The sequence below is a fragment of the Pongo pygmaeus genome, chromosome 6, assembly GCF_028885625.2.
Source record: "Pongo pygmaeus isolate AG05252 chromosome 6, NHGRI_mPonPyg2-v2.0_pri, whole genome shotgun sequence".
NCBI lineage: Eukaryota > Metazoa > Chordata > Mammalia > Primates > Hominidae > Pongo > Pongo pygmaeus.
Window position 1 is genome coordinate 51,668,466 of NC_072379.2, and position 23,693 is coordinate 51,692,158.

The 23,693-nt window shown below is 36.5% G+C and overlaps 1 protein-coding gene across 5 annotated transcripts in view; it reads right to left on the reverse strand.

Moving 5' to 3' along the window:
• The window catches only part of NPSR1 (neuropeptide S receptor 1), a 233,563-nt gene that overhangs the window by 80,995 nt on the left and 128,875 nt on the right, over positions 1-23,693 (reverse strand). For 2 of the 5 annotated variants that reach the window (XM_054496682.1, XM_054496683.1), the window contains exon 3: positions 19,353-19,456. The exons of 2 other annotated variants lie outside the window; for them this stretch is intronic. In XM_054496682.1, the coding sequence (XP_054352657.1) occupies positions 19,353-19,456 (104 nt within the window). The remainder of the gene's footprint in view (positions 1-19,352; positions 19,457-23,693) is intronic. One more of the 5 variants, XM_054496684.1, reaches the window with a different exon arrangement.

A 23,693-nucleotide genomic window follows, 5' to 3' on the forward strand; every position in this document is an offset into this window, starting at 1 on the left:
TATTTGATTCTTCTCTCTTTTTTTCTTTATTAATCTTGCTAGCAGTCTATCAATTTTGTTGATCCTTTCAAAAAACCAGCTCCTGGATTCATTAATTTTTTGAAGGGTTTTTTGTGTCTCTATTTCCTTCAGTTCTGCTCTGATTTTAGTTATTTCTTGCCTTCTGCTAGCTTTTGAATGTGTTTGCTCTTGCCTTTCTAGTTCTTCTAATTGTGATGTTAGGGTGTCAATTTTGGATCTTTCCTGCTTTCTCTTGTGGGCATTTAGTGCTATAAATTTCCCTCTACACACTGCTTTGAATGCATCCCAGAGATTCTGGTATGTTGTGTCTTTGTTCTCGTTTGTTTCCAAGAACATCTTTATTTCTGCCTTCATTTTGTTGTGTACCCAGTAGTCATTCAGGAGCAGGTTGTTCAGTTTCCGTGTAGTTGAGCGGTTTTGAGTGAGATTCTTAATCCTGAGTTCTAGCTTGATTGCACTGTGATCTGAGAGATAGTTTGTTATAATTTCTGTTCTTTTACATTTACTGAGGAATGCTTTACTTCCAAGTATGTGGTCAATTTTGGAATAGGTGTGGTGTGGTGCTGAAAAAAATGTATATTCTGTTGATTTGGGGTGGAGAGTTCTGTAGATGTCTATTAGGTCCGCTTGGTGCAGAGCTGAGTTCAATTCCTGGGTATCCTTGTTGACTTTCTGTCTCGTTGATCTGTCTAATGTTGACAGTGGGGTGTTAAGGTCTCCCATTATTAATGTGTGGGAGTCTAAGTCTCTTTATAAGTCACTCAGGACTTGCTTTATGAATCTGGGTGCTCCTGTATTGGGTGCATATATATTTAGGATAGTTAGCTCTTCTTGTTGAATTGATCCCTTTACCATTATGTAATGGCCTTCTTTGTCTCTTTTGATCTTTGTTGGTTTAAAGTCTGTTTTATCAGAGACTAGGATTGCAACCCCTGCCTTTTTTTGTTTTCCATTTGCTTGGTAGATCTTCCTCCACCCTTTTATTTTGAGCCTATGTGTGTCTCTGCACATGAGATGGGTTTCCTGAATACAGCACACTGATGGGTCTTGACTCTTTATCCAATTTGCCAATCTGTGTCTTTTAATTGGAACATTTAGTCCAGTTACATTTAAAGTTAATATTGTTATGTGTGAATTTGATCCTGTCATTATGATGTTAGCTGGTTATTTTGCTCGTTAGTTGATGCAGTCTCTTCCTAGTCTCGATGCTCTTTACATTTTGGCGTGATTTTGCAGTGGCTGGTACTGGTTGTGCCTTTCCATGTTTAGCGCTTCCTTCAGGAGCTCTTTTAGGGCAGGCCTGGTGGTGACAAAATCTCTCAGCATTTGCTTGTCTGTCAAGTATTTTATTTCTCCTTCACTTATGAAGCTTAGTTTGGCTGGATATGAAATTCTGGGTTGAAAATTCTTTTCTTTAAGGATGTTGAATATCGGCCCTCACTCTCTTCTGGCTTGTAGAGTTTCTGCCGAGAGATCCGCTGTTAGTCTGATGGGCCTCCCTTTGAGGGTAACCCGACCTTTCTCTCTGGCTGCCCTTAACATTTTTTCCTTCATTTCAACTTTGGTGAATCTGACAATTATGTGTCTTGGAGTTGCTCTTCTCGAGGAGTATCTTTGTGGCGTTCTCTGTATTTCCTGAATCTGCATGTTGGCCTGCCTTGTTAGATTGGGGAAGTTCTCCTGGATAATATCCTGCAGAGTGTTTTCCAACTTGGTTCCATTCTCCCCGTCACTTTCAGGTACACCAATCAGACGTAGATTTGGTCTTTTCACATAGTCCCATATTTCTTGGAGGCTTTGCTCGTTTCTTTTTATTCTTTTTTCTCTAAACTTCTCTTCTCACTTCATTTCATTCATTTCATCTTCCATCGCTGATACCCTTTCTTCTGTTTGATCGCATTGGCTCCTGAGGCTTCTACATTCTTCACATAGTTCTCAAGCCTTGGTTTTCAGCTCCATCAGCTCCTTTAAGCACTTCTCTGTACTGGTTATTCTAGTTATACATTCTTCTAAATTTTTTTCAAAGTTTTCAACTTCTTTGGCTTTGGGTTGAATATCCTCCTGTAGCTCGGAGTAATTTGATCGTCTGAAGCCTTCTTCTTTCAGCTCGTCAAAGTCATTCTCCATCCAGCTTTGTTCCATTGCTGGTGAGGAACTGCATTCCTTTGGAGGAGGAGAGGAACTCTGCTTTTTTAGAGTTTCCAGTTTTTCTGCTCTGTTTTTTCCCCATCTTTGTGGTTTTATCTACTTTTGGTCTTTGATGATGGTGATGTACAGATGGGTTTTTGGTGTGGATGTCCTTTCTGTTTGTTAGTTTTCCTTCTAAGAGACAGGACCCTCAGCTGCAGGTCTGTTGGAGTACCCAGCCCTGTGAGGTGTCAGTCTGCCCCTGCTGGGGGGTGCCTCCCAGTTAGGCTGCTCGGGGGTCAGGGGTCAGGGACCCACTTGAGGAGGCAGTCTGCCCGTTCTCAGATCTCCAGCTGCGTGCTGGGAGAACCACTGCTCTCTTCAAAGCTGTCAGACAGGGACATTTAAGTCTGCAGAGGTTACTGCTGTCTTTTTGTTTGTCTGTGCCCTGCCCCCAGAGGTGGAGCCTACAGAGGCAGGCAGGCCTCCTTGAGCTGTGGTGGGCTCCACCCAGTTCGAGCTTCCCAGCTGCTTTGTTTACCTAAGCAAGCCTGGGCAATGGCGGGTGCCCCTCCCCCAGCCTCGCTGCCACCTTGCAGTTTGATCTCAGACTGCTGTGCTAGCAATCAGCGAGACTCTGTGGGCATAGGACCCTCTGAGCCAGGTGCGGGATATAATCTCCTTGTGCGCCGTTTTTTAAGCCCACCGGAAAAGCGTGGTATTCGGGTGGGAGTGACCCGATTTTCCAGGTGCGTCTGTCACCCCTTTCTTTGACTAGGAAAGGGAACTCCCTGACCCCTTGCGGTTCCCGAGTGAGGCAATGCCTCGCCCTTCTTCGGCTTGTGCATGGTGTGCGCACCCACTGACCTGCGCCCATTGTCTGGCACTCCCTAGTGAGATGAACCCGGTACCTCAGATGGAAATGCAGAAATCACCCATCTTCTGCATCGCTCACACTGGGAGCTGTAAACCAGAGCTGTTCCTATTTGGCCATCTTGGCTCCTCCCCCTGAGGTGTTTGTTCTTTTGACCATTTTAAAATCAGATTGTTCATTTACCTATTGTTGTGCTTTAAGAGCTCTTCTGTATATTTTGAATAACAATCTTTTATCAGATATGCCTTTTGCAAATACGTTCTCTTTAGTCTGTGGTTTGCTTCTCATTTGCCTTTTGCAGAGCAGAAATTTTAATTTTAATTTTAATAAATTCCAGCTTATCAGTTCTTTTTTTTTTCATGGATCATGCCTTTGGTGTTGTATCTAAAAAGTCATCACCATACTCAAGGTCATCTAGGTTTTCTTTTATGTTCGTTTTTGTTGTGGATATAAGATCTGTGTTTAGATTTATTATTAGGCGTGTGGATGTCTTCTTGTTTCAGCACCATTTGTTAAAATTATGACATTTTCTCCATTGTATTTTGCTTTTATGTAAATATCAGTTGACTATATTTATACCAGACTATTTCTGTGATTGCTATTCTGTTCCATTGACCTGTTTGTTCTTTCACTAATAGCACACTGTCTTAACTACTATAGCTTTGTAGTAAATATTGACTTTGGGAAGTATCAGTCCTTCAAATTTGTTCTTCACCTTCAATATTATGCTGACCATTCTGCATCTTTTGTCTTTCATATAAAATTTAGAATCAGTTTGTTGACATCCACAAAATAACTTGCTGGGTTACTGACTGGAACTGTGTTGAATCTACATAAAGTAAGTTGAGAAGATCTGACACCTTGACAGTATTGAATCTTCCTATGTATACATGGAATAACTCTTTGTTTATTTAGTTTTTCTTCGATTACTTTCATTCAAGTTTTGTAGTTTTCCTTGTATAGATCTTGTACATATTTTATTAAATTTATACCTAATTATTTCATTTTGGGGGGTGCTAATGCAGATAATACTGTTTTTTAGTATCAAATTATACTTGTTTATTGCTGTTATATAGGAAAGCAATGAACTTTTGTATATTAACATATTCTGTAATCTTGCTTTAATTGCCTATTAGTTCTGGGAGAGTTTTTTTGGTTAATTATTTTGGATTTTCTGCATAGACAGTAATGTCACCTGCAACATTTTATTTCTCTCCTCTAATTAGTATATCTTTTATTTCCTTTTTTGTCTCATTGCACTAGCTAGGACTTACTGTACAATGATGAAAAGGAATGTGAGAGGGAAATCCTTGTTTTGTTCCTGATCTTAGCAAGAAAGCTCATAGTTTCTCACTATTAAATATGATGTCAGATGAAGGCTGTTTTGTAGATGTTATTTTTCAAGTTGAGGAAGATTACTTTCTATTCCTAGTTTACTGAATTTTTTTTGAAATCATGAATAGGTGTTGTAATTTGTTAAACACTTTTTAAAAATCTGTTGTTACAATCTTGTGACTTTTCTTCTTTAGCCTATTGATATATTGGGTTACATTAACTGATATCCAATGTTGAGCCAGTCTTACTTTTTTGGGATAAGCCTTACTTGTTTGTGGTGTATACTTCTTTTTTCTTTTTTTAAGAGATAGGGTCTCACTCTGTCACCCAGGCTGGAGTGCAGTGGCACGATCATAGCTCACTGTAGCCTCTAACCCCTGGGCTCAAATAATCCTCCTGCCTCAACCTCCCAAGTAGCTAGGAGTACAGGTATGCACCACTATGCTTGGCTAATTTTTGTATTTATTGTAGGTACAGGGTCTTGCTGTGTTGCCTAGGCTTATCTCAAGTGTATAATTATTTTTATAAATTGTTGGATTGACTTGCTAATATTTGTTGAGAAATTTTGCGTCTATATTCATCAGATACATTGATGTGTTTTTTTTCTTGCAATATTTTTGTCTGCTTTTGGTATTAGTGTAATGCTGACCTTATACAATGAGTTAGAAAATATTGCCTCTGCTTCTATATTTTCAATGCAACTGTAGAGACTTGGTGTAGTTTTCTTTCCTGAATGTTTGGTAGAATACTCCAGTGAACCCATCTGGGCTTGATGCTTTCTGTTTTGGAAGTTTATTCAATAATTAATTCCTTTAATACAATTAACAGTATTTAGATTGCCTATTTCTCCCTGTATGAGTTATAATAGACTGTGTCTTTCAAGGAATTGGTCCATCTTAACTAGGTTATAAAACCTGTGACATAAGATTGTTCATAATATTCCTTTCTTAACCTTTCTAAAATTTTATTTTATTTTTAATTGAGCCATAATAATTGTACATATTTATGTGGTACAATATGATGTTTTGATATATGCTTATATTGCGTAATGCTCAAATCAGGGTAATTAGAATATCCATCATCTTAAACATTTATCATTTCTTTGTGGTGAGAACATTTAAAATCCTTTCTTCTAGTTATTTTGAAATATATAATACACTATTGTTTTTTATATTCACCCCGATGTGCAATAGAACACTAGAACCTATTCCTCTATTTAACTTTAACATTGTACTCATTGACCAGTGTTCTCCCACACCCTCTTTCACGTACCCTCACCAGCTTCTGGTAACCACCATTCTACTCTCAGCTTCTATGAGATCAACTTTTTAAGATTCCACATATAAGTGAAATCATGCAGTAGTTTTCTTTCTGTGCTTAGCTTATTTCACTTAACACAATGTTCTCCAGGTTCATCTATGTTGTCACAGATGAAACAATTTCTTTTTTATGAATGAATAGTATTGCATATTATGTATATACCACGATTTTTAAATTCATTCATCCATTAACGGACATGGATTGTTGCCATATCTTCGCTATTATGAATAGTGCTGCAATAAACACAGGACAGCAGATGTCTCTTTGACATATTGATTTCATTACTTTTGGGTTTATACCCATTAGTGGGATTGCTGGATCATATGGCAGTTCAATTTTTAATTTTTCAAGGAACTTCCATACTGTTTTTATAGTGACTGTTCTAATTTACATTCCCACCAACAATATGTAAGAGTTTCCTTTCTCCACATCCTTGCCAACACTTGTTATCATTTGTCTTTCTGTAGTAGCCATTCTAACTAGACTGAGGTGGTAACTAGACTGAGCCATTCTAACTAGACTGAGGATGATCATATCCCTGATGACTAGGGATGTTAAGCGTATTTTTGTATACATGTTGCCCATTTGTATGTCCTCTTTTGTATATATATATTTTGAGAAATGTCTATTCAGGTCATTTGCCCATTTTTTTGGATTGGGTTTATTTTTTGTTTTTTGCTATTGAGTTGTGTGAGTTTCTTGTATATTCTGGATATTAACTCCTCATCGGATGCATAGTTTGCCAATATAGTCTCCCATTCTGTAAACTGTATCTTTACTCTGTTGATAGTTCTTTTGCTGTGCAGAAGCTTTTTAGTTTCCTGCAATCCCATTTGTGTATTTTTGCTTTTGTTGCATGTGCTTTTTGTTTTCCTAGGTGGGGTCTCACTATGTTGCCCAGGCTGGTCTTGAACTCCTCAGCTCAAGCAATCCTCTCACTTCAGCCTCCCATGTAGCTAGGACTACTAACCCATGCCAATATGCCTGGTTATTTATTTTTATTTTTACTTTTTGTAGAGACAGGGTCTTGCTATGTTTCCCAAGCTGGTCTCAAACTCCTGGTCTCAAATCCTCCTGCTTTGGCTTCCCAAGGTGCTGGTATTATAAGCATGAGCCACTGCACACAGCCTATGTTTTCTTTTTTGTTTGTTTTGAGACAGGGTCTCTTTCTGTTGCCCAGGCTGAAATGCAGTGGTGCTGTCATGGCTCACTGCAGCCTTGATGCCCCGGGTTCAAGCAATCCTATCACCTCAGCCTCCTGAGTAGCTGGGACTACAGACACACACCCACCATGCCTAGCTAATATGTGTGTGTATATATACACACACACACACACACACATATATACACACACATACATATATACACACACACATATATACACACACATACATATATACACACACACATATATTTATGTACATATATGTGTATATATGTACATATATGTGTATATATGTACATATATATGTGTATATATGTACATATATATGTGCGCATATATGTACATATATATGTGCGTATATATGTGTATATATGTACGTATATATGTGTATATATGTACGTATATATGTGTATATATGTACGTATATATGTGTATATATGTACGTATATATGTGTATATATGTACATATATGTGTATATATGTACATATATGTGTATATATGTACATATATGTGTGTGTATATGTACATATATGTGTGTATATGTACATATATGTGTGTGTATATGTACATATATGTGTGTATATATGTACATATATATGTGTGTGTGTGTGTTTTTGTAGAGATAGGGTTTTGCCATGTTTCCCTGGCTGGTCTTGAACACCTGGGCTCAAGCCATTCACCAGCCTCAACCTCCCAAAGTACTAGGACTACATGCATGAGCCACCATGCCTGGTACTATTTTTTAAATTGAGTTGTAGATGTTTCTAATATATTTTGGATATTAACCCTTTATCATATGTATGGCTTGTAAATATTTACTCCCATTCCATAGGTCCCCTTTTCATTTGATACATTGTTTTCTTTATTGCACCAGAGTTATTTAGTTTAATGTTGTCCCACTTGTCTATTTGTGGTTTTGTGTCTTGAGTTTTTGGTGTCTCATGCAAAAAAATCACTGCCAAGAGAAGTGTCAAGGAACATTTCCCCTGTTTTTATCTAGGAATTTTATAGTTTAAGGTCTTACATTTAAGTCTTTAATCTGTTTTGAGTTGATTTTTTTCTGTATTGTATAAGTTAAGGGTTAAATTTCACTCTTCTCATGTAGATGTCCAGTTTTCCAACACCTTGTTGAGGAGACTATCCTTTCCCCATTGTTTATTTTTGGCACACTGTTTATTTTTGGCACCACTGTTGAAAATCAGTGGACCATACATACATGGATTTATTTCTGGCTTCTTTATTCTGTTTCATCTGTCTATATGTCTGTCTTCATGCCAGTACAACACTGTTTCAATTACTGTAGCTTCATAATATATTTTTGTAAGCAGGAAGTGTGATGCCTTGAGCTTTGTTCTTTCTCAAGTTAACATTGGCAATTCTGGGACTTTTGTGATTTAATTTGAATTTTTGAATTTTTTTCAATTTCTGTAAAACACGCTGTTGGGATTTTGATAGGGAATGCATTGGATCTGTAGATAGCTTTGATTTATAGACACTTTAAAAGTATTAAGTCTGTATATTTATGAAAACAGGTTGCCTTTCCAATTTTTGTCTTGTTTAATTTCTTTCATCAATATATTTTAGTTTTTTTTGTATAAGTCTATCTCCTCCTTGGTTAACTTCATTTCTACGTATTTTATTCTTTTTGGAGTTATTGTAAATATATTTTATTTTTTTTGGATAGTTCATTGTTAGTGTATAGAAACATTACTGACTTTGCATGTTGATTTTGTATCCTGCAACTACAGTAAATTCATTTGTTAGTTTTAACAGTTTTTTGGTGGTGTTTAGTGTTTTGTATGTATATATTATATATATATTTTACATAATATATATTTTATATATTATATATAATATAATGTATAACATATTATATATTATATATAATATAATGTATAACATATTATATATTATATATAAATTATATATAATATATATATGTAGGATCAGGTCATCTTCAAACAGAAAATTTAAGTTTGTCCTTTCTGATGTGAAAGCCTTTCTCTTTTCTTTTCTTTTTTTTCTTGCCTTACTTCTGTGGCTAGAACTTCCAGTACTATGTTGAATAGAAGTTGCAATAGTGAGCATTCTTATCTTGTTCCTGATCTTAGAAGAAAAGCTTTTAGTTTATCACTGTTGACTGTGATGTTAGCAGTGGACTTGTTATATGTGGTCTTTATTTGTTGAAGTACTTCTCTTCTGTACCTAATTTGTTGAGCATTTTTACTGCAAAAAAGATATTGAATTTTGTCATGATCTTTTTCTGCATCTATTAAGATGATCATATGCCTTTTATCTTTCATTTTGTTAATGTGGCATGTCACATTTATTAATTTGTGTATGTTAAACTATAGTTGCACTCCAGGAATAAATTACACTTAATCATGGTGAATAATACTTCAAATATGCTATTGAAATATGTTTGCTAGTATTTTGTTGAGGATTTTTAAACTTATGTTCATCAGGGTTATTGCCCTGTAATTTTCTCATAGTATCTTGTCTGACTTTGTTATCAGAGTAATGCTGACTTTGTAACATGAGTTTGGAAGTAAACACTTTTTTCACTTTTTTGGGGGAAGACTTTGAGAAATATTGCTATTAGTTCTTCTCTAAGTGTTTGGTAGAATTTTGCAGTGAAGCCATCTGATCCTGGTCTTTTCTTGGAATGGAAACATTTTATTACTGATTAAATCTCCTTAGTATTGGTGTGTTCAGATTTTCCATTCCTTCAATACTCAAAGTCTTGGTAGTTTTTGTGTGTCTAGGAACTTATCCATTTCCTCTAGGTTATCTACTTTTTTTTTTTTTTTTTTTTTTGCTCACTGCAACTTCCACCTTCTGAGTTCAAGCGATTCTCATGCCTCAGCCTCCTGAGTAGTTGGGATTACAGGTGCCCGCCACCATGCCTGGCTAATTTTTGTATCTTTAGTAGAGACGGGGTTTCTCCATGTTGGTCAGGCTGGTGTCAAACTCCTGACCTCAGGTGATCTGCCTGCCTCAGCCTCCCGAAGTGCTGGGATTACAGGCATGAGCCACTACGCCTGGCTGACATTTAGTTTTTCATAGTCGCCTCTTATGATGCATTTTGTTTCTGTGGTATCGGTTGTAATGTCTCTGCTTTCATTTCTAATTTTATTTGAGTTTTCTTCTTTTTCCTAGTTATTCTAGCTAAAGGTTTGTCAATTTTATCTTTTCAAAAAACTAACTCTTCACTGATCTTTTCTATTGTTTTTCTAGTCTCCATTTGTTTTCTTTCTTCTCTAATTGTTATTATTTCTGCCTTTTTACTAAAGGGAAACCCCGACTCTTCTTCTTCTTCTAGTTATTTCAGTTGTAATATTAGGTTATTTATTTTAAATCTTTTGTTTGATGTAGTTATTTATTCGTACAAACTCCCCTCTTAGACTTGCTTTTGTTGCATCCCATAAGCTTCGTTATGATGTGTTTTGATTTTCATTTAAGATATTTTAAAATTTTGCTTTTAATTTCTTCTTTGACCTATTGATTGTTGAGGAGTATGTTGTTTAATTTTCACATGTTTGTAACATTTTTGAAATTCCTTCTATTATTGATTACTAGTTTCATATCATTGTTTCTGAAAAAATAATTCATATATTTCAGTCTTAATTTTGTTGTGACTTGTTTTGTGGCTTACTCTATGATTATCCTGGAGAATGTTCTTTGGGTGCTTCAAAAGATTATATATTCTGCTGCCACTAGGTGAAATGTTCTATATGTGTCTATTAGGTCCATTTGGTCTAAAGTGTAGTTTAAGTCCAGTGGTTCTTTACTGATTATCTGTCTAGATAATCTGTCTATTAAAAGTGGGATTTTGAAGACCTATGATTTTATTGCAGTCTATTTCTCTCTTCAGGTCTATTAATAGTTGCTTTATATATTTAGGTGATCCAGTGTAGGGTCCATATATATTTACAATTGTTATTTCTTCCTGGTGAAATAATCCCTTTATTATTATACAATGAACCTTATTTGCCCCATGTTACTGTTTTTGACTTAAAGTCTATTCTATGTGATGTAAGTGTAGCAACCCCTCATCTATTTTGGTTTCCACTTACATGGAATATCTTTTTTCCATCTATTTACTTTCAGTTATATGTGCCCTAAATTGCCATTTTAATAATTGTATTCTGGCTATCATGTATTTTTTTTTCTGTCTTGCACTCTTTCTGCTTTGTGTATTTTTTTCCCTTTCTTCTATTTTTCCTGTCTTCTGTGATTGATGCTTTTCTCTAGTGGTATGCTTTGATTCCTTACTTTTTATCTTTCATGTATCTACTACAGGTTTTGCTTTGTGGTTACCTTGAGACTTACAAAGGAATGTCTTGTACTTATAACCAGCGATTTTAAAATGATAATGACTTAACTCTGATTACATACAAAAACTCTACACTTTTACTCTACCACCCCCATTTTAGTTTTTGATGTCACAATTTAAATTTTTTATATAGTATATCCCTTAATACACTACAAATATGCCTCATTTTGTCTTGATTTACTTTATTGTTCTTCAGAGATAGTGCATTTTTTTACAAATTGAAGGTTTGTGGCAACGCTGTGTTGAGCAAGTCTAACTGTCATTTTTCCAGCAGTATGTGTTTACTTCATTTCTGTGTCATATTTTGGTTATTTCAAACTTTTTCATTATTATTATTATTACGTCCATTAAGGCTCTCTGTGATCAAGTGATGTTTGATGATACTATTGTAATTCTTTTGTGGTGCTGTAAACTGCATCCATATAAGGTGACAAACTTAACTGATAAATGTTGCGTGCATACGGACAGCTCCACCAACTGGTTGTTCCTCCATCTGTCTCCCTCTCCTGAGACGTTCCTATTCTCTGAGACACAGTAATATTGAAATTAAGCCAATAAATAGCCCTGAAATTGTCTTTAGGTGTTCAAGTGACAGGAAGAGTCACACATCTCTCACTTTAAATCAAAATCTAGAAATGACTTAGCTTAGGGAGAAAAAGCATGTCAGAAACCAAGATAGGCCAACAGCTTAGTTTTGGGCCAGTTAGCCAAGTTGTGAAAGTAAGGGAAACTTTCTTGAAGAAAAGTAAAATGACTACTTCAGTGAACACACAAATTATAAGAAAATGAAAAAAACTTACTGCTGATATGGAGAAAGTTTTAGTGGTCTGGATATGTGATCAAACTAGTTGCAACATTAAGCCAAAGCCTAATCCAGAGCAAGTTGTTAAACTCTCTTCACCTCTATGAAGGCTGAGATAGATGTGAAAGCTGCAGCAGAAAAGTTTGAAGCTAGCATAGTTTGTTTCATGAGGTTTAAGGATAGAAGTTGTCTCTATAACATAAACGTGCAAGTTAAGCACAAAGTGATAATGTAGAAGTTGCATTAAGTTATCCAGAATATTGAGGTTAGATAACTGATGAAGGTGGCTACAGTAAACAATAGTTTTTCAGTGGAAACAAACAGTCAAATACTAGAAGAAGATGCCATCTAGTGCTTCTATAGCTAGAGAGGAGAAGTCAATGCCTGGCTTCAAAGCTTCAAAGGACATGGTGATATTCTTTTTAGCAGCTAATGCAGGTGGTGACTTTGAGTTGAAGCCAATGCTCATTGATCATTCTAAAGATCCTAGGGCCCTTAACAATTAGACTAATCTACTGTGCCTGTGCTCTGTAAATAAAACAGCAAAGCCTAAAGGGCAGCACATCTGTTCACAGCATGGTGTACTGAATATTTTAAGCTCCCTGTTGATATCTACTGCTCAGAAAAAAAGATTCCTTTCCAAATATCACTGCTCATTGACAATGCACATTGTTACCCAAGAGCTTTGATGAAGATGAACAAAAAGATTAAACTTGTCTTCATTTCTGCTAACACAACATCCATTTTGCATCCCATAGATCAAGGAGTAATTTTGACTTTCCAGTGTTATTATTTAAGAAATACATTTTGTAAGGCCATAGCTGCCATAGATAGTAATTCCTCTGCTGGATCAGGACAAGGGAAATTGAAAACCTTCCAGTAGGACTCACTACTTAGATGTCATTAAGAACATTCATGATTTATGGGAGAAGGTGAATGTATCAACATTTACAGGAGTTTAGAAGGTTGATTCCAACTCTTATGAATGACTTTGATGGGTTCAAGATTTCACTGGAGAAAGGTACTGCAAATGTGGTGGAAATAGCAAGAGAAATAGAATTAGAAGTGGAGTGTGTAGATGTGACTGAATTACTTCACTTTCTTAATAAAACTTGAATGGATGAGGAGTTGCTTATTATGGATGAGCAAAGAAAGTGATTTCTTGAAATGGAATCTTCTCTTGGTGATAATGCTGTGAACATTGCTGAAATGATAACAAATAAACTAGTACATAAACATATTTGATGAAACAGTGGCAAGATTTGAGAGAATTGACTCCAATTTTGAAAGAAGTTCTACTCTGGGTAAAATGCTATCAAACAGTATTGCATATTACAGATAATTTTTTGTATGTAAGGAAAAGTCAATTGATGCAACAAACTTTATTGTTGTCTGATTTTAAGAAATTGCCACAGCCACCACAACCTTTGGCAACCACCACCCTGATAAGTCAGCAGTCATCAACATCAAAGCAAGACCTTCCAGCAGTAAAAAGGCCAATATTTGGTGAAGGCTCAGATGAGTGTTAATCTTTTTATTTTAGCCATTAAGTATTTTTAAATTAACATGTATACTTTTTAGACATATTATCACACATTTAAAAGGCTACAGTAAAATGTAAACATAACTTTTATATGTACTGGGAAACAAAAATATTGTGATTAGCTTTATTGTGCTATTTGCTTTATTTAGGCATTCTGGAATTGAACCCACAATATCTCTGAGGTATACCTATATTGTAGCTATTATTATTTTTAATAGTTTTGTCTTTTAGCCTTTATCCTAATGATATCAGTGATTTACACACCACCATTATGGTATTAGAGTATTGTAAATGTACTTACTTTTAACAGTGAGTGATATACTTTTATATATTTTCATGTCACTAATTAGCTTGCTCTTTTTTTTTTCCTTTAGCTTGAAGAATTCTGTGTAGAATTTTTGGAAAATAGGTTTGGTGGTGATGAACTCTTTCAGCTTTTGTTTGTCTGGGGAAATCTTTCTCTCTACTTGATTCCTAAAGGACAACTTTGTTGGGTAAATATTTTTGATTGGCAGTTTGTTTTTCCTTCCTTATGTATGTTCTTCTATTCTCTCCTGTTCTGCAAGGTTTCTGCTGAGAAATTTTCTGCTAGCCTTGTTATAACTCTCTTATATGTGATTTGCCTCTTCTCTCTTGCTGTTATCAGGATTTTCTCTATGTTTTTGATTTTTGACAGTTTGATTATAATATGGCTTGGAGTAGTCTTATTTTCATTGAATCTGATTAGAAACTTCTGACCTTCTTGTACATCTGTATGTTTATATCTTTCCCCAAATTGGCAAACTGTTCTGCTATTATTTCTTTATATAATCTCTATTTTTTTGTCTCTCTCATCTCCTTCTATAACTCGTATGATATAGTTTGGCTGCGTTCCTACACAAATCTCATCTTGAATTTTAGTTCCCATAATCCCTACATGTCGTGGGAGGGATTCAGTGGGAGGTAATTAAATCATGGAGGTGGTTTTCCCCATGGTATTCTCATGATAGTAAGTTCTCATGAGATCTGATGGTTTTATAAGGGGCTTCCCCCTTTGCTCAGTTCTCATTTTTCTCTCTCCTGCCACCTTGTGAAGAAGGACATGTTTGCTTTCCCTTCCACCATGATTATAAGTTTCCTGAGGCCTCCCCAACCCTGTAGAACTGTGAGTCAACTAAAGCTCTTTCCTTTATAAATTACCCAGTCTTGAATACATTCTTAAAGCAGCATGAGAATGGACTAATGCATTGCACATTTTCTCTTTTGATGCTGCCTCATAAATCTCTTAAGTTTTCTTCATCTTTTCTCATTCTTTTTTCTTTCTTCTTCTTTAGTTGTATATTTTCAAATAACCTGTTTTTCAGTTCACAGATTCTTTGTATACTTGATAATTTCTGCTGTTGATGCTGTCTAGTGCATTTATTATTTCATTTATTATGTTTTTTAGCTCCAGAATTTCTATTTGATTAAAAATAATTTCAATCTCTCTCTTTAATTCTTTGTTTTGGTTGTACTGTTTTACTGATTTCATTGAATTGCTTCTCTGTACTTTAAGTTCACTTAGCTTTCCTAAAACAATTATTTTGATTTTTTTGGTCAGGCCTTGCATATATCTCTATTTCATTGGGGCCAGTTACTGTAAAATTACTGTGTTCTTTTGATGATGTTATGTCTGTTTTTTATGTTTATTTTTGCCTTATGTTGATGTGTGTGCATTTGGTAAAGCAGTCAAATGCACACACATCAATATAAGGGAAAAATAAACATTAACAAAACCAAAAAGAATCACCTTCCAGATTTTATGAACTAGTTCACTATGGAAAGACCATACCCTATGAGGGAGGGTTTGTTGGGTGGGGTAGCATCAGTGATGGTGCAGATTTGTAGTCTCTGCGTAGCTTTTTCAGCTCAGGTCAGAGTTGACAAGATCATAAGGATCCTCAGTGGCCAAAGCAGTGGATATTGGCAGTAGCAGCAAGAATTGATAGGGTCTTCAGTGGTGATGGCTGCTAAGGTTCTTCTGATCTTTCCCCCACCAGGGAAGCTGCAGCTGAGAATATTTCTCTTGGTACTAGATCTGGCTTGTAGGGCCTCTCATAGTGGCAGTATCACCAGTGTCTGATGGGCGACACTCATGGAGTAGCCACGAAACTGAGGTTTGATGCATGGGCTCACATGGAGAGATTATGGCTCTGGGATTAGAGTGGTAATGATGTTGGTGCTCAAGGTGCAGATGCCCCTTCTGCTGCATGGTATAGTATGTGAGGCATGAGTGCACATGTAAAGTAGTGTGGGAGCTGAGAACACAGTCTTTCAGTGGCTTCAGGGTTGGGGCAAGGCATAGCTCTCTATGGCTGAGCTGTTGCCCAGGGCACAGGTGCCCCTGCTGTAATGTTGGTAATAGTATACATATGAATTAGTCAAGGAGACAAGAATGAGAGCACAAGTATGCACAGAATTATAATGGCTCTGAGGCCTGGGTGGGGCTAGCTCTCTATGGTGGTTAAGTCAGTGTCTGGAGTATGGACACATGCAGGCAGAGTTTAACATTGGGGCTTGGAGTGTTAACTAGCTTACTATGGTGCTGGCTGTGGTGTTAAAAACATGGGTGAGCCCAGTGTAGTCAGACTATCAGTCTGGAGTGTGGGCATTCCCAGGGTGGCCATGGCTCCAGGGCTGGAGCTTACACATGGTTGGGAGAGGTGGTGACCCCATTCCCAAAGCAGCTCAACAGCAACTGCTTCTTGGGGGATAGGAGGAAGGTATAGCCACATCTCCCCCTCTGGGGTTCTCTTGCAGGAATAACCGTTGGTAACTCAGTGGGAAAAGATGCTAGTGTCTCCTGTGAAGCAGGCCACTAGAGACAATGTTGGTCCTTTCTGTGTCTAATACTGATAGCTTCTACCTTTCTTCTTTGTTCGTAGCCAAATCATGGCCTCTTAGGTGTGCCAATCACACCAGCAATTCTTTCTGCGTGGTTATTCTCCATTTTTTCCTTCACGATATTGCTGCAAATTCTTTAATGGGCCCTTGAGTCCTCTCGGGGCTATTTTAGTTTGTGAATAGCTGTCTATACTTGAATGCTTTGGAGGGATGAATATCTCTTACTCCATGATCTTGGTGATAGGTCCTAAACAGAGATTTTCTTAAATTCTAGAAACTATTAATTCCCCCATTCATTGCAGAGGAAGTCTGTGTGAATGTTGGAGCATGATTTTGACATTTAGCCAGGCAACTTACAATTCTGTCTTTGCCCTCACTTCCTGCTTGCACAAAGCCTCAAGGTCATTCACAGGTGACAGCTCAGTGCCTTCTCTATTTCTTCCTTAGAATGAGCGTAGTCCTGGGCATATAACTGGTCTTCTAGATTTTTGGGAGTATGTCAGAGATTTTCAAATCCCCTATGGATATCTCATTACTCAGCTTATGTTTTTAAGCTTCGGTTAGTCTATTGTTTTCCCTGACTATTATCCAATACCTTAGTCATAAGCAAAGTTAATCAATTGCCTGTAACTGTTTTGATGAATGCCCAGAGGAGAAAGGTTTTTCACAGTGGGTGAGTTCTGATTTAAGTAAAATAAAGACAGCCTTGCAAGTGGAGTCTTCCAGAGAACTGCCAGACATGTCAAATAATGGCAATTTCTTGGGAATTTGAAAGGGCTCTATCCCTGTTTTGCTTTCTACAGCGGCTGCCAGACAATTTGTTTTCACTATGAATGAGAGCTATTACTTTTTAAGGCTATTACAGAGTTGGATACTGGGGGATGAGAATAATGTAAGCCAAAGCACCGCAAAGCTCATTTTTCTCACTGAGATTCAGCCATTTTCCTGAATAAATGCTCCCTGGGTAATTGCAAGTGTTTGGTTAATTTTCAGAGTCTTACAAATTTGATTCTGATATTTTTTGCCAATTTTCTTGCTTTCTTTATAGAAGAGAGAATTATCAGAATTTCTTTCTCTATTGTTTTCCCTATGTAAAAAGACATATTTTATATATAGTATTATCTTAACATTTATTGTACATACAGTTAGAAAAAATTTTACTGACATGAATATTTCTAAATCAAGAAGACATTTTAAAGTTAATGATTAGGAGAAACCATAGGTTATCAAATGCTTTGGAAAAATATGAAGATAGTGTGGTTGCCAACCTCCAACATGTCACAAATAATCCTTACTTCCTAGTTTTGTGGTTCTTCTTTTCCCGTACTGAATCCGAGTTGATTTGTACAACCAAAATAATCATATGAAAGTGATAGTGTTTGACCTTTGAGACTAGTTCATAAAATACATTGCCACTTCCACCTTGGTCACTTGAATAGGTTATTCTTGGAAAAGCCAGATACTATGTTGTGAGGACACTAAAATGTACCTATAGAGAGGCCCATGTGGAGAACTGAGTATTCCACTAAAGCCAGTACTAATTTACCACCTATGTGAGTGATCCATCTTGTCCAGTCCCAGCCAAGCATTCTGATGACTACAGTACCACAAAGCATCTGACTGAACCTTTTGATAAGCCTTTATCCAGATCTGCCTAGCCAAGCTGTTCCTGAATTCTTGACTAATAGAAACTGTGAGATAATAAATGTTTACTGTTTTAAGCCACCAAGTTTTGTCATAATTTGTGTCTCAGCAATTGATTACTAATATAATAAGCAATTGAAAGCATTTATTTACAAGGAAGCAAATATCCTCAGAAAGAAATTGAAATATATTTTTAAAAATTTCCCCTGAGAAAATACTAGCCGTACATAATGGTAAAGGCTCTTTCAGACATACCAAACTTTCAAGGTTATATTCAGAGCACAAAAGAAGATTGTAACTGTAACTATTCCATATTCATTTTCTGAATATGGAATAACTTCATTATCATGACCTGAAAATAATAAAACCAATGAAAAAAATTATAATTTTACTTATGAATATATATACAAAGATCCTAAAAGGTTCTACTAACAAATGGAATCTAGCAGGATAAAGCTTTCTAGAAATGCATTGTATATACATAAAGCTATAATAATTTAGACCTGAAGTACTAGCATCAGAATAAAAATATATTAATAAAAATTAATTTTAAGAACTCAGAAACAGCACATCAAACCTAATACCAGTTATGAAATAATCCATTCCTTCCAGACTTAGTTGAAGTGTCTAAATCTATATTATAAACATCTAATGCATATTAACAAGTATGTATATATGTAAATATGTATATATGTAATATTTTAAATCAAATATACATATGATACATAAATATGGCTTATAATGAAGCAGATTGACATTTGAAGCATCAATATCTTTAATCTAAAAATAGATCTTAGAAAAACTAAAAAAAAGTCTCTCAGTTATAAAATCATTCAAAAAGGAAAATAGGAAATTTGAGAGGAAGAAATTCAAATACCAATAGATACTTTAAAAAGTATAATTTAGGCAATAATTCAATAGGTAATAGTTATGTTCTAACAAATTCCCCTTGGTTTACAAAAAAGAACAGTAGGCAGTGTTGAGTTCATTTGAGAAGTGAAAGGTAAATATAATTAACAAACTTTTTGGAGATTATCCACAATATGCCAAAATCCTTAATATTGACCCAGACATTTTATTTAACATTTGAAATACGAATGCTTTACATCCTTAGCATTGCTCGTTTGTGTTTTCTTTATATAGATACTATTTTTAGCAAAGGAAATACATTAAAAATCAAATTTTCATTGCCCTTCTACCTAGGAGAAAGCGGGCAGTTTGATGCATAGGAATGCAAGGTTTTATATTATTTTCCTTATGATAAATCTAAAAGCTAACTCTGGTATCAGTTTGTCTCATCACATTTGGAAGGTGTGACATACCTGCAAATAGCGGACCACTCGGCAAACCAGATCAGGTGCCATGAAGTCTCCAGTGAATCGCCAAATAATATCTGTCAAGATGTTGACCAGTCCTGTGAAAGAATCTAACAAAAACATACAAGTGCTTACATTCAGGGTTTATTTTTATTTTTATTTTTCAAATTTGCAGCTAAGCCACAATAGAAATGAAATCCTGGGGAGGTTCATTTTTTATTTTTTTCCTTCCTGCTTTATCAGATGGCCACTGAGGAAATGCAAAGCAAGGTAGGAGTTCTTTGACTTATATTATTGCAGCTTCTTACCACTTAAATGTAGCCACCTAGGAAGAATTTCAGTAATGACTGAAGAGGAATCATGCTAATCATAGAGTTGACTTTTTAAGTCCCAGAACAGAAGTTTTCGGGGTGTGTAGGTCTGTACTAAAGAAAGTACTGTGTGAGAATCAAGAGGACAAAATTGAGAAAAGCAAAATCATTATCTTTGGAGAATACTTCAAAATTCCCCTTACTACACCCATTATTTTGCAAATTGGACCTCTTATTTTTCCTTATGCCCAGTCTTAGTCCCCCTCCTCCCAGGTTTCTTCGCTTTCTTCTCCTTTCCACTTTCAACTTCTACCCTTGGAAAACAGCAAGTATATGATCTATCCATTTAATTAATGTACTTGGTTGAATTACAGAGGCACTAAGGCCAAGGTCAGGACATTTGTCCTCTTGTGGGCAGGTCATCTGTACTCAATTCTATAGTTACAGATTGTACAAGCTGTGCAGATGTTTATAGCAGAAATGGCAAAATAGGCTATATGTCTAAAAACTGCCCCTCACCCCTCCATGACAGACATCACTAATTTATCACGTAATCCAGAATCTTTCTCAAAAGAGTGCTGCAGGCAAGGTTGCAGAATAGAAGGCTCCACTTATCATTCCCTCTTCCTCCCTCAGCAAGGACACTAATTTAGCAACTATCTACACACAAAAAAAGTAGCTTTGTAAGCACCAAAAATCAGGTGAGCTCTCATAGTGCTTGGTTTTAACTTCACATTGCTGAAAGAGGCACTGAAGAAGTAGAAAAAAAAAACAGTTTTAAATATCTAACGCCACCCCTCTCCCATCCCCCAGCAATGGCAGCAGGGTATGGAGAGCATTCCTAGGTGCCAGGGGAGAAAAGCACAGCAATTGTGAGGCATTGAACTTAGTTCTGTCCTATTATAGCATAAAAGAAAACTGGGCCAAACTCAGCTGATGCCCCACCCCATGGAGACAGCATTTATATTACCTCTAGCCAAAAGGAAATCACCAATCCTGGTGGTCAGAACTTGAATTCCCACAAGCCTTACCGCTGCAAGCTAAAGTGCTCTAGGGCTCTAAATACACTTGAAAGTCAGTCTAGGCCACAAGGAGTGCAACTTTCAAGCAAGTTCTAGTTATGAACTGGGCCCAGAGCCAGTACACTGGGGAGGCACATGGCCTAGTGAGATACCAGCTTGGGTGGCTGAGGGAGTTCTGGCACTACCCCTCCCCTAACCCCAGGCTGCAATTCTCACAGCTCCAAAAGAGATCCCTTTCTTCCACTTAAGGAGAGGAGAAGAAGGAGAAGGAAGGAGTAGGAAAGATTTTGTCTTACATCTTGGATACCAGCACAGTCACAACAGGAGAGGGCACTGGTCAGCTCTGAGAGGCCCCCTTTCCAAGCCCTAGCTCCTGGATGGCATTTCTAGACATGCCCTAGGCCAGAAGAGAAACTACTGCCTTGAAGGGAAGGACATAGTCCTGGCAGCATTCATCACCTGCTAACTAAAGAGTCCTTGGGCTCAGAATAACCGGCAGCAATACCCAGGTACATTGAAGACTGGATGAGACTCTGAGACTTGCCGATCAAAAGTCATCAAGTGGCTGAATGGATTGAAAAAAAAAAAAGGATTCAATGATCTGTTGCTTACAAGAAACACACTTCACCAATAAAGACACAAGGCACACATAGGCGGAAAATAAAGGGATGGGAAAAGATATTCCATGTCAATGGAAACCACAAAAGAGCAGGGCTAGTTATGCTTATATCAGGCAAAATAGATTTCAAGACAAAAACTATAGAAAGAGATAAAGAAGGTTACTATATAGTGAAAAACGGGTCAATTCAGCAAGAGAATATAACAATTGTAAATATATATGCCCCCAACACTGGAGCACCCAGACATATAAATTAAATATTGTTAGAGCTAAAGAGAGATATAGACCCCATACAATAATAGCTGGAGACTTCAACACCACAATTTCACCATTGGACAGATCTTCCAGACAGAAAATTAGTAAAGAAACACGAGAGTTAATCTGCACTATAGACCAAACAACAGTTGTAGAATACACATTATTTTCCACAGCACATGGGTCATTCTCAAGAGTAGACTATATGTTAAATCACTAAAAGCCTGAAAACATTAAAACAAAATAAAATAATATAATATGAAGCATCATCTCTGACCATAATGGAATAAAACTAGAAATCAATAACAAGAGGAACTTTGGAAACTATACAAATAGATGGAAATCAAACCATATGCTCCTGAATGACTAGTGGGTCAATGAAGAAATTAAGAAGAAAATTTAAAAATTTCTTGAAACAAATGATAATAGAAACACAACATACCAAAATCTATGGGATACAGCAAAAGCACTAAGAGGGAAGTTTATAGCTATTAGTACCTACATTGAAAAAGAAGATAAACTTTAAATAAACAACCTAATAATACATCTTAAAGAACTAGAAAAGGAAGAGCATAACAAACTCAAAATTAGTAGCAGAAAATAAATAATAAATATCAGAGCAGAAATAAATGAAATTGAAATGAAGAAAACAATACAAAATATCAATGAAACAAAAAGTTGGATTTTTGAAATGTCATGCAAAATTGACAAACCTTTAGCCAGACTAATAAAGAAGAGAGAAGAGTCAAATAAATTGTAAATAAATTGGAAATTACAGAAGAAAGGAACAAATTCCTAGATGCATACAATGTACCAAGATTGAACTATGACCAATAACAAATAACAAGATCTTATAATAAAATGTCTTCCAATAAAGAAAAGTTCAGGAACTGATGGCTCCTCTGCTGAATTATACCAAACATTTAATGAAGAACTAATATCAATCTTACTCAAACTATTCTGAAAAATAGAGGAGGAGGGAATACTTCCAAACTCATTCTACGAGGCCAATATCATCCTGATAGCAAAACCAGACAAAGACACATCCAAAAAAATCAGAGTCTATATTCACATGAAACAGACAATAATATTCATTTTCTGCTTTGCCCATGGCTATGTTACCTCTTCAAACATCTGTCATAATAAGGTCTGAAGAGACATGGACCATCTGAAATTCTGTAGAATATCACATTGATCCATTTACATCAAAGATGTCATTAAGAGTCAACAAGAAGTGTCTAATACATTAGAGGCCTTGGTAGGACACATATGCTCTGGAGGGTGAGAGATAAACCCTGTGAAAATTCAGGAACATGCCACATGGGTAAAGTTTTTAGTGGTTCAGTAGTGAAAGTCTGATAGAATACCACTCCCACCACTGCATTTTCAAGTAAAAGTTAAATTGCTGTATCTTACATTCTCAATCTCAATAAATAGAGCAAGATACCTGGTAGGCCTCTTTGTGTTTTGGAGGCAACACATTCCACATCTAGGCATATTTTTGGTCCCATATACTGAACTACATAGAAGTCTCACAGCTTTGAGTGGGCCTGGAGCAAGAAAGGGCTCTGCAGCATGTATGGGCTGCAGTATAAGCAACCCTACTACTTGGGGCATATGATCTGGCTGACCCTATGGTGCTGAATGTGTTAGTGGGGAAAGATAGTTTGGAGTTCATGGATGCCCAAGCGAAAGAATCAGAATGCAGGCCCCTAGGGCTCTGAAGCAATGCTATCCATTTTCAGTATAAAGTTATACACCTTTTGAGAAACCCTTCCTAGAATGTTGCTGAGCCTTGGTCAAGATGGAACGGCTGATAATGGGGCACCAAATGTATTTGGAACTGACCATTATGAGCTAGATTATTGCCAGTGCACTAAGTCATACACTCAGACGTATCCCACAGCCTTCTATTGGAAGATGAAAATGGCACATCTGGGATCAAACCCATATGGGATTAGATTGGCATGAGGAGGCTGCATGAGCAAGTAGCACAGATGCTTCCATGTCACCCACCAGGGTTGTACCAGTGCCCTTGCATAGCTCACACTTATGGCTATATGGGGGTTCTCTATGACTAGCTGAAAGGGAAGTAAAAGGCCAATCCTGGCTGACAATGGGTTAGTTCCTTAAGTAGCTG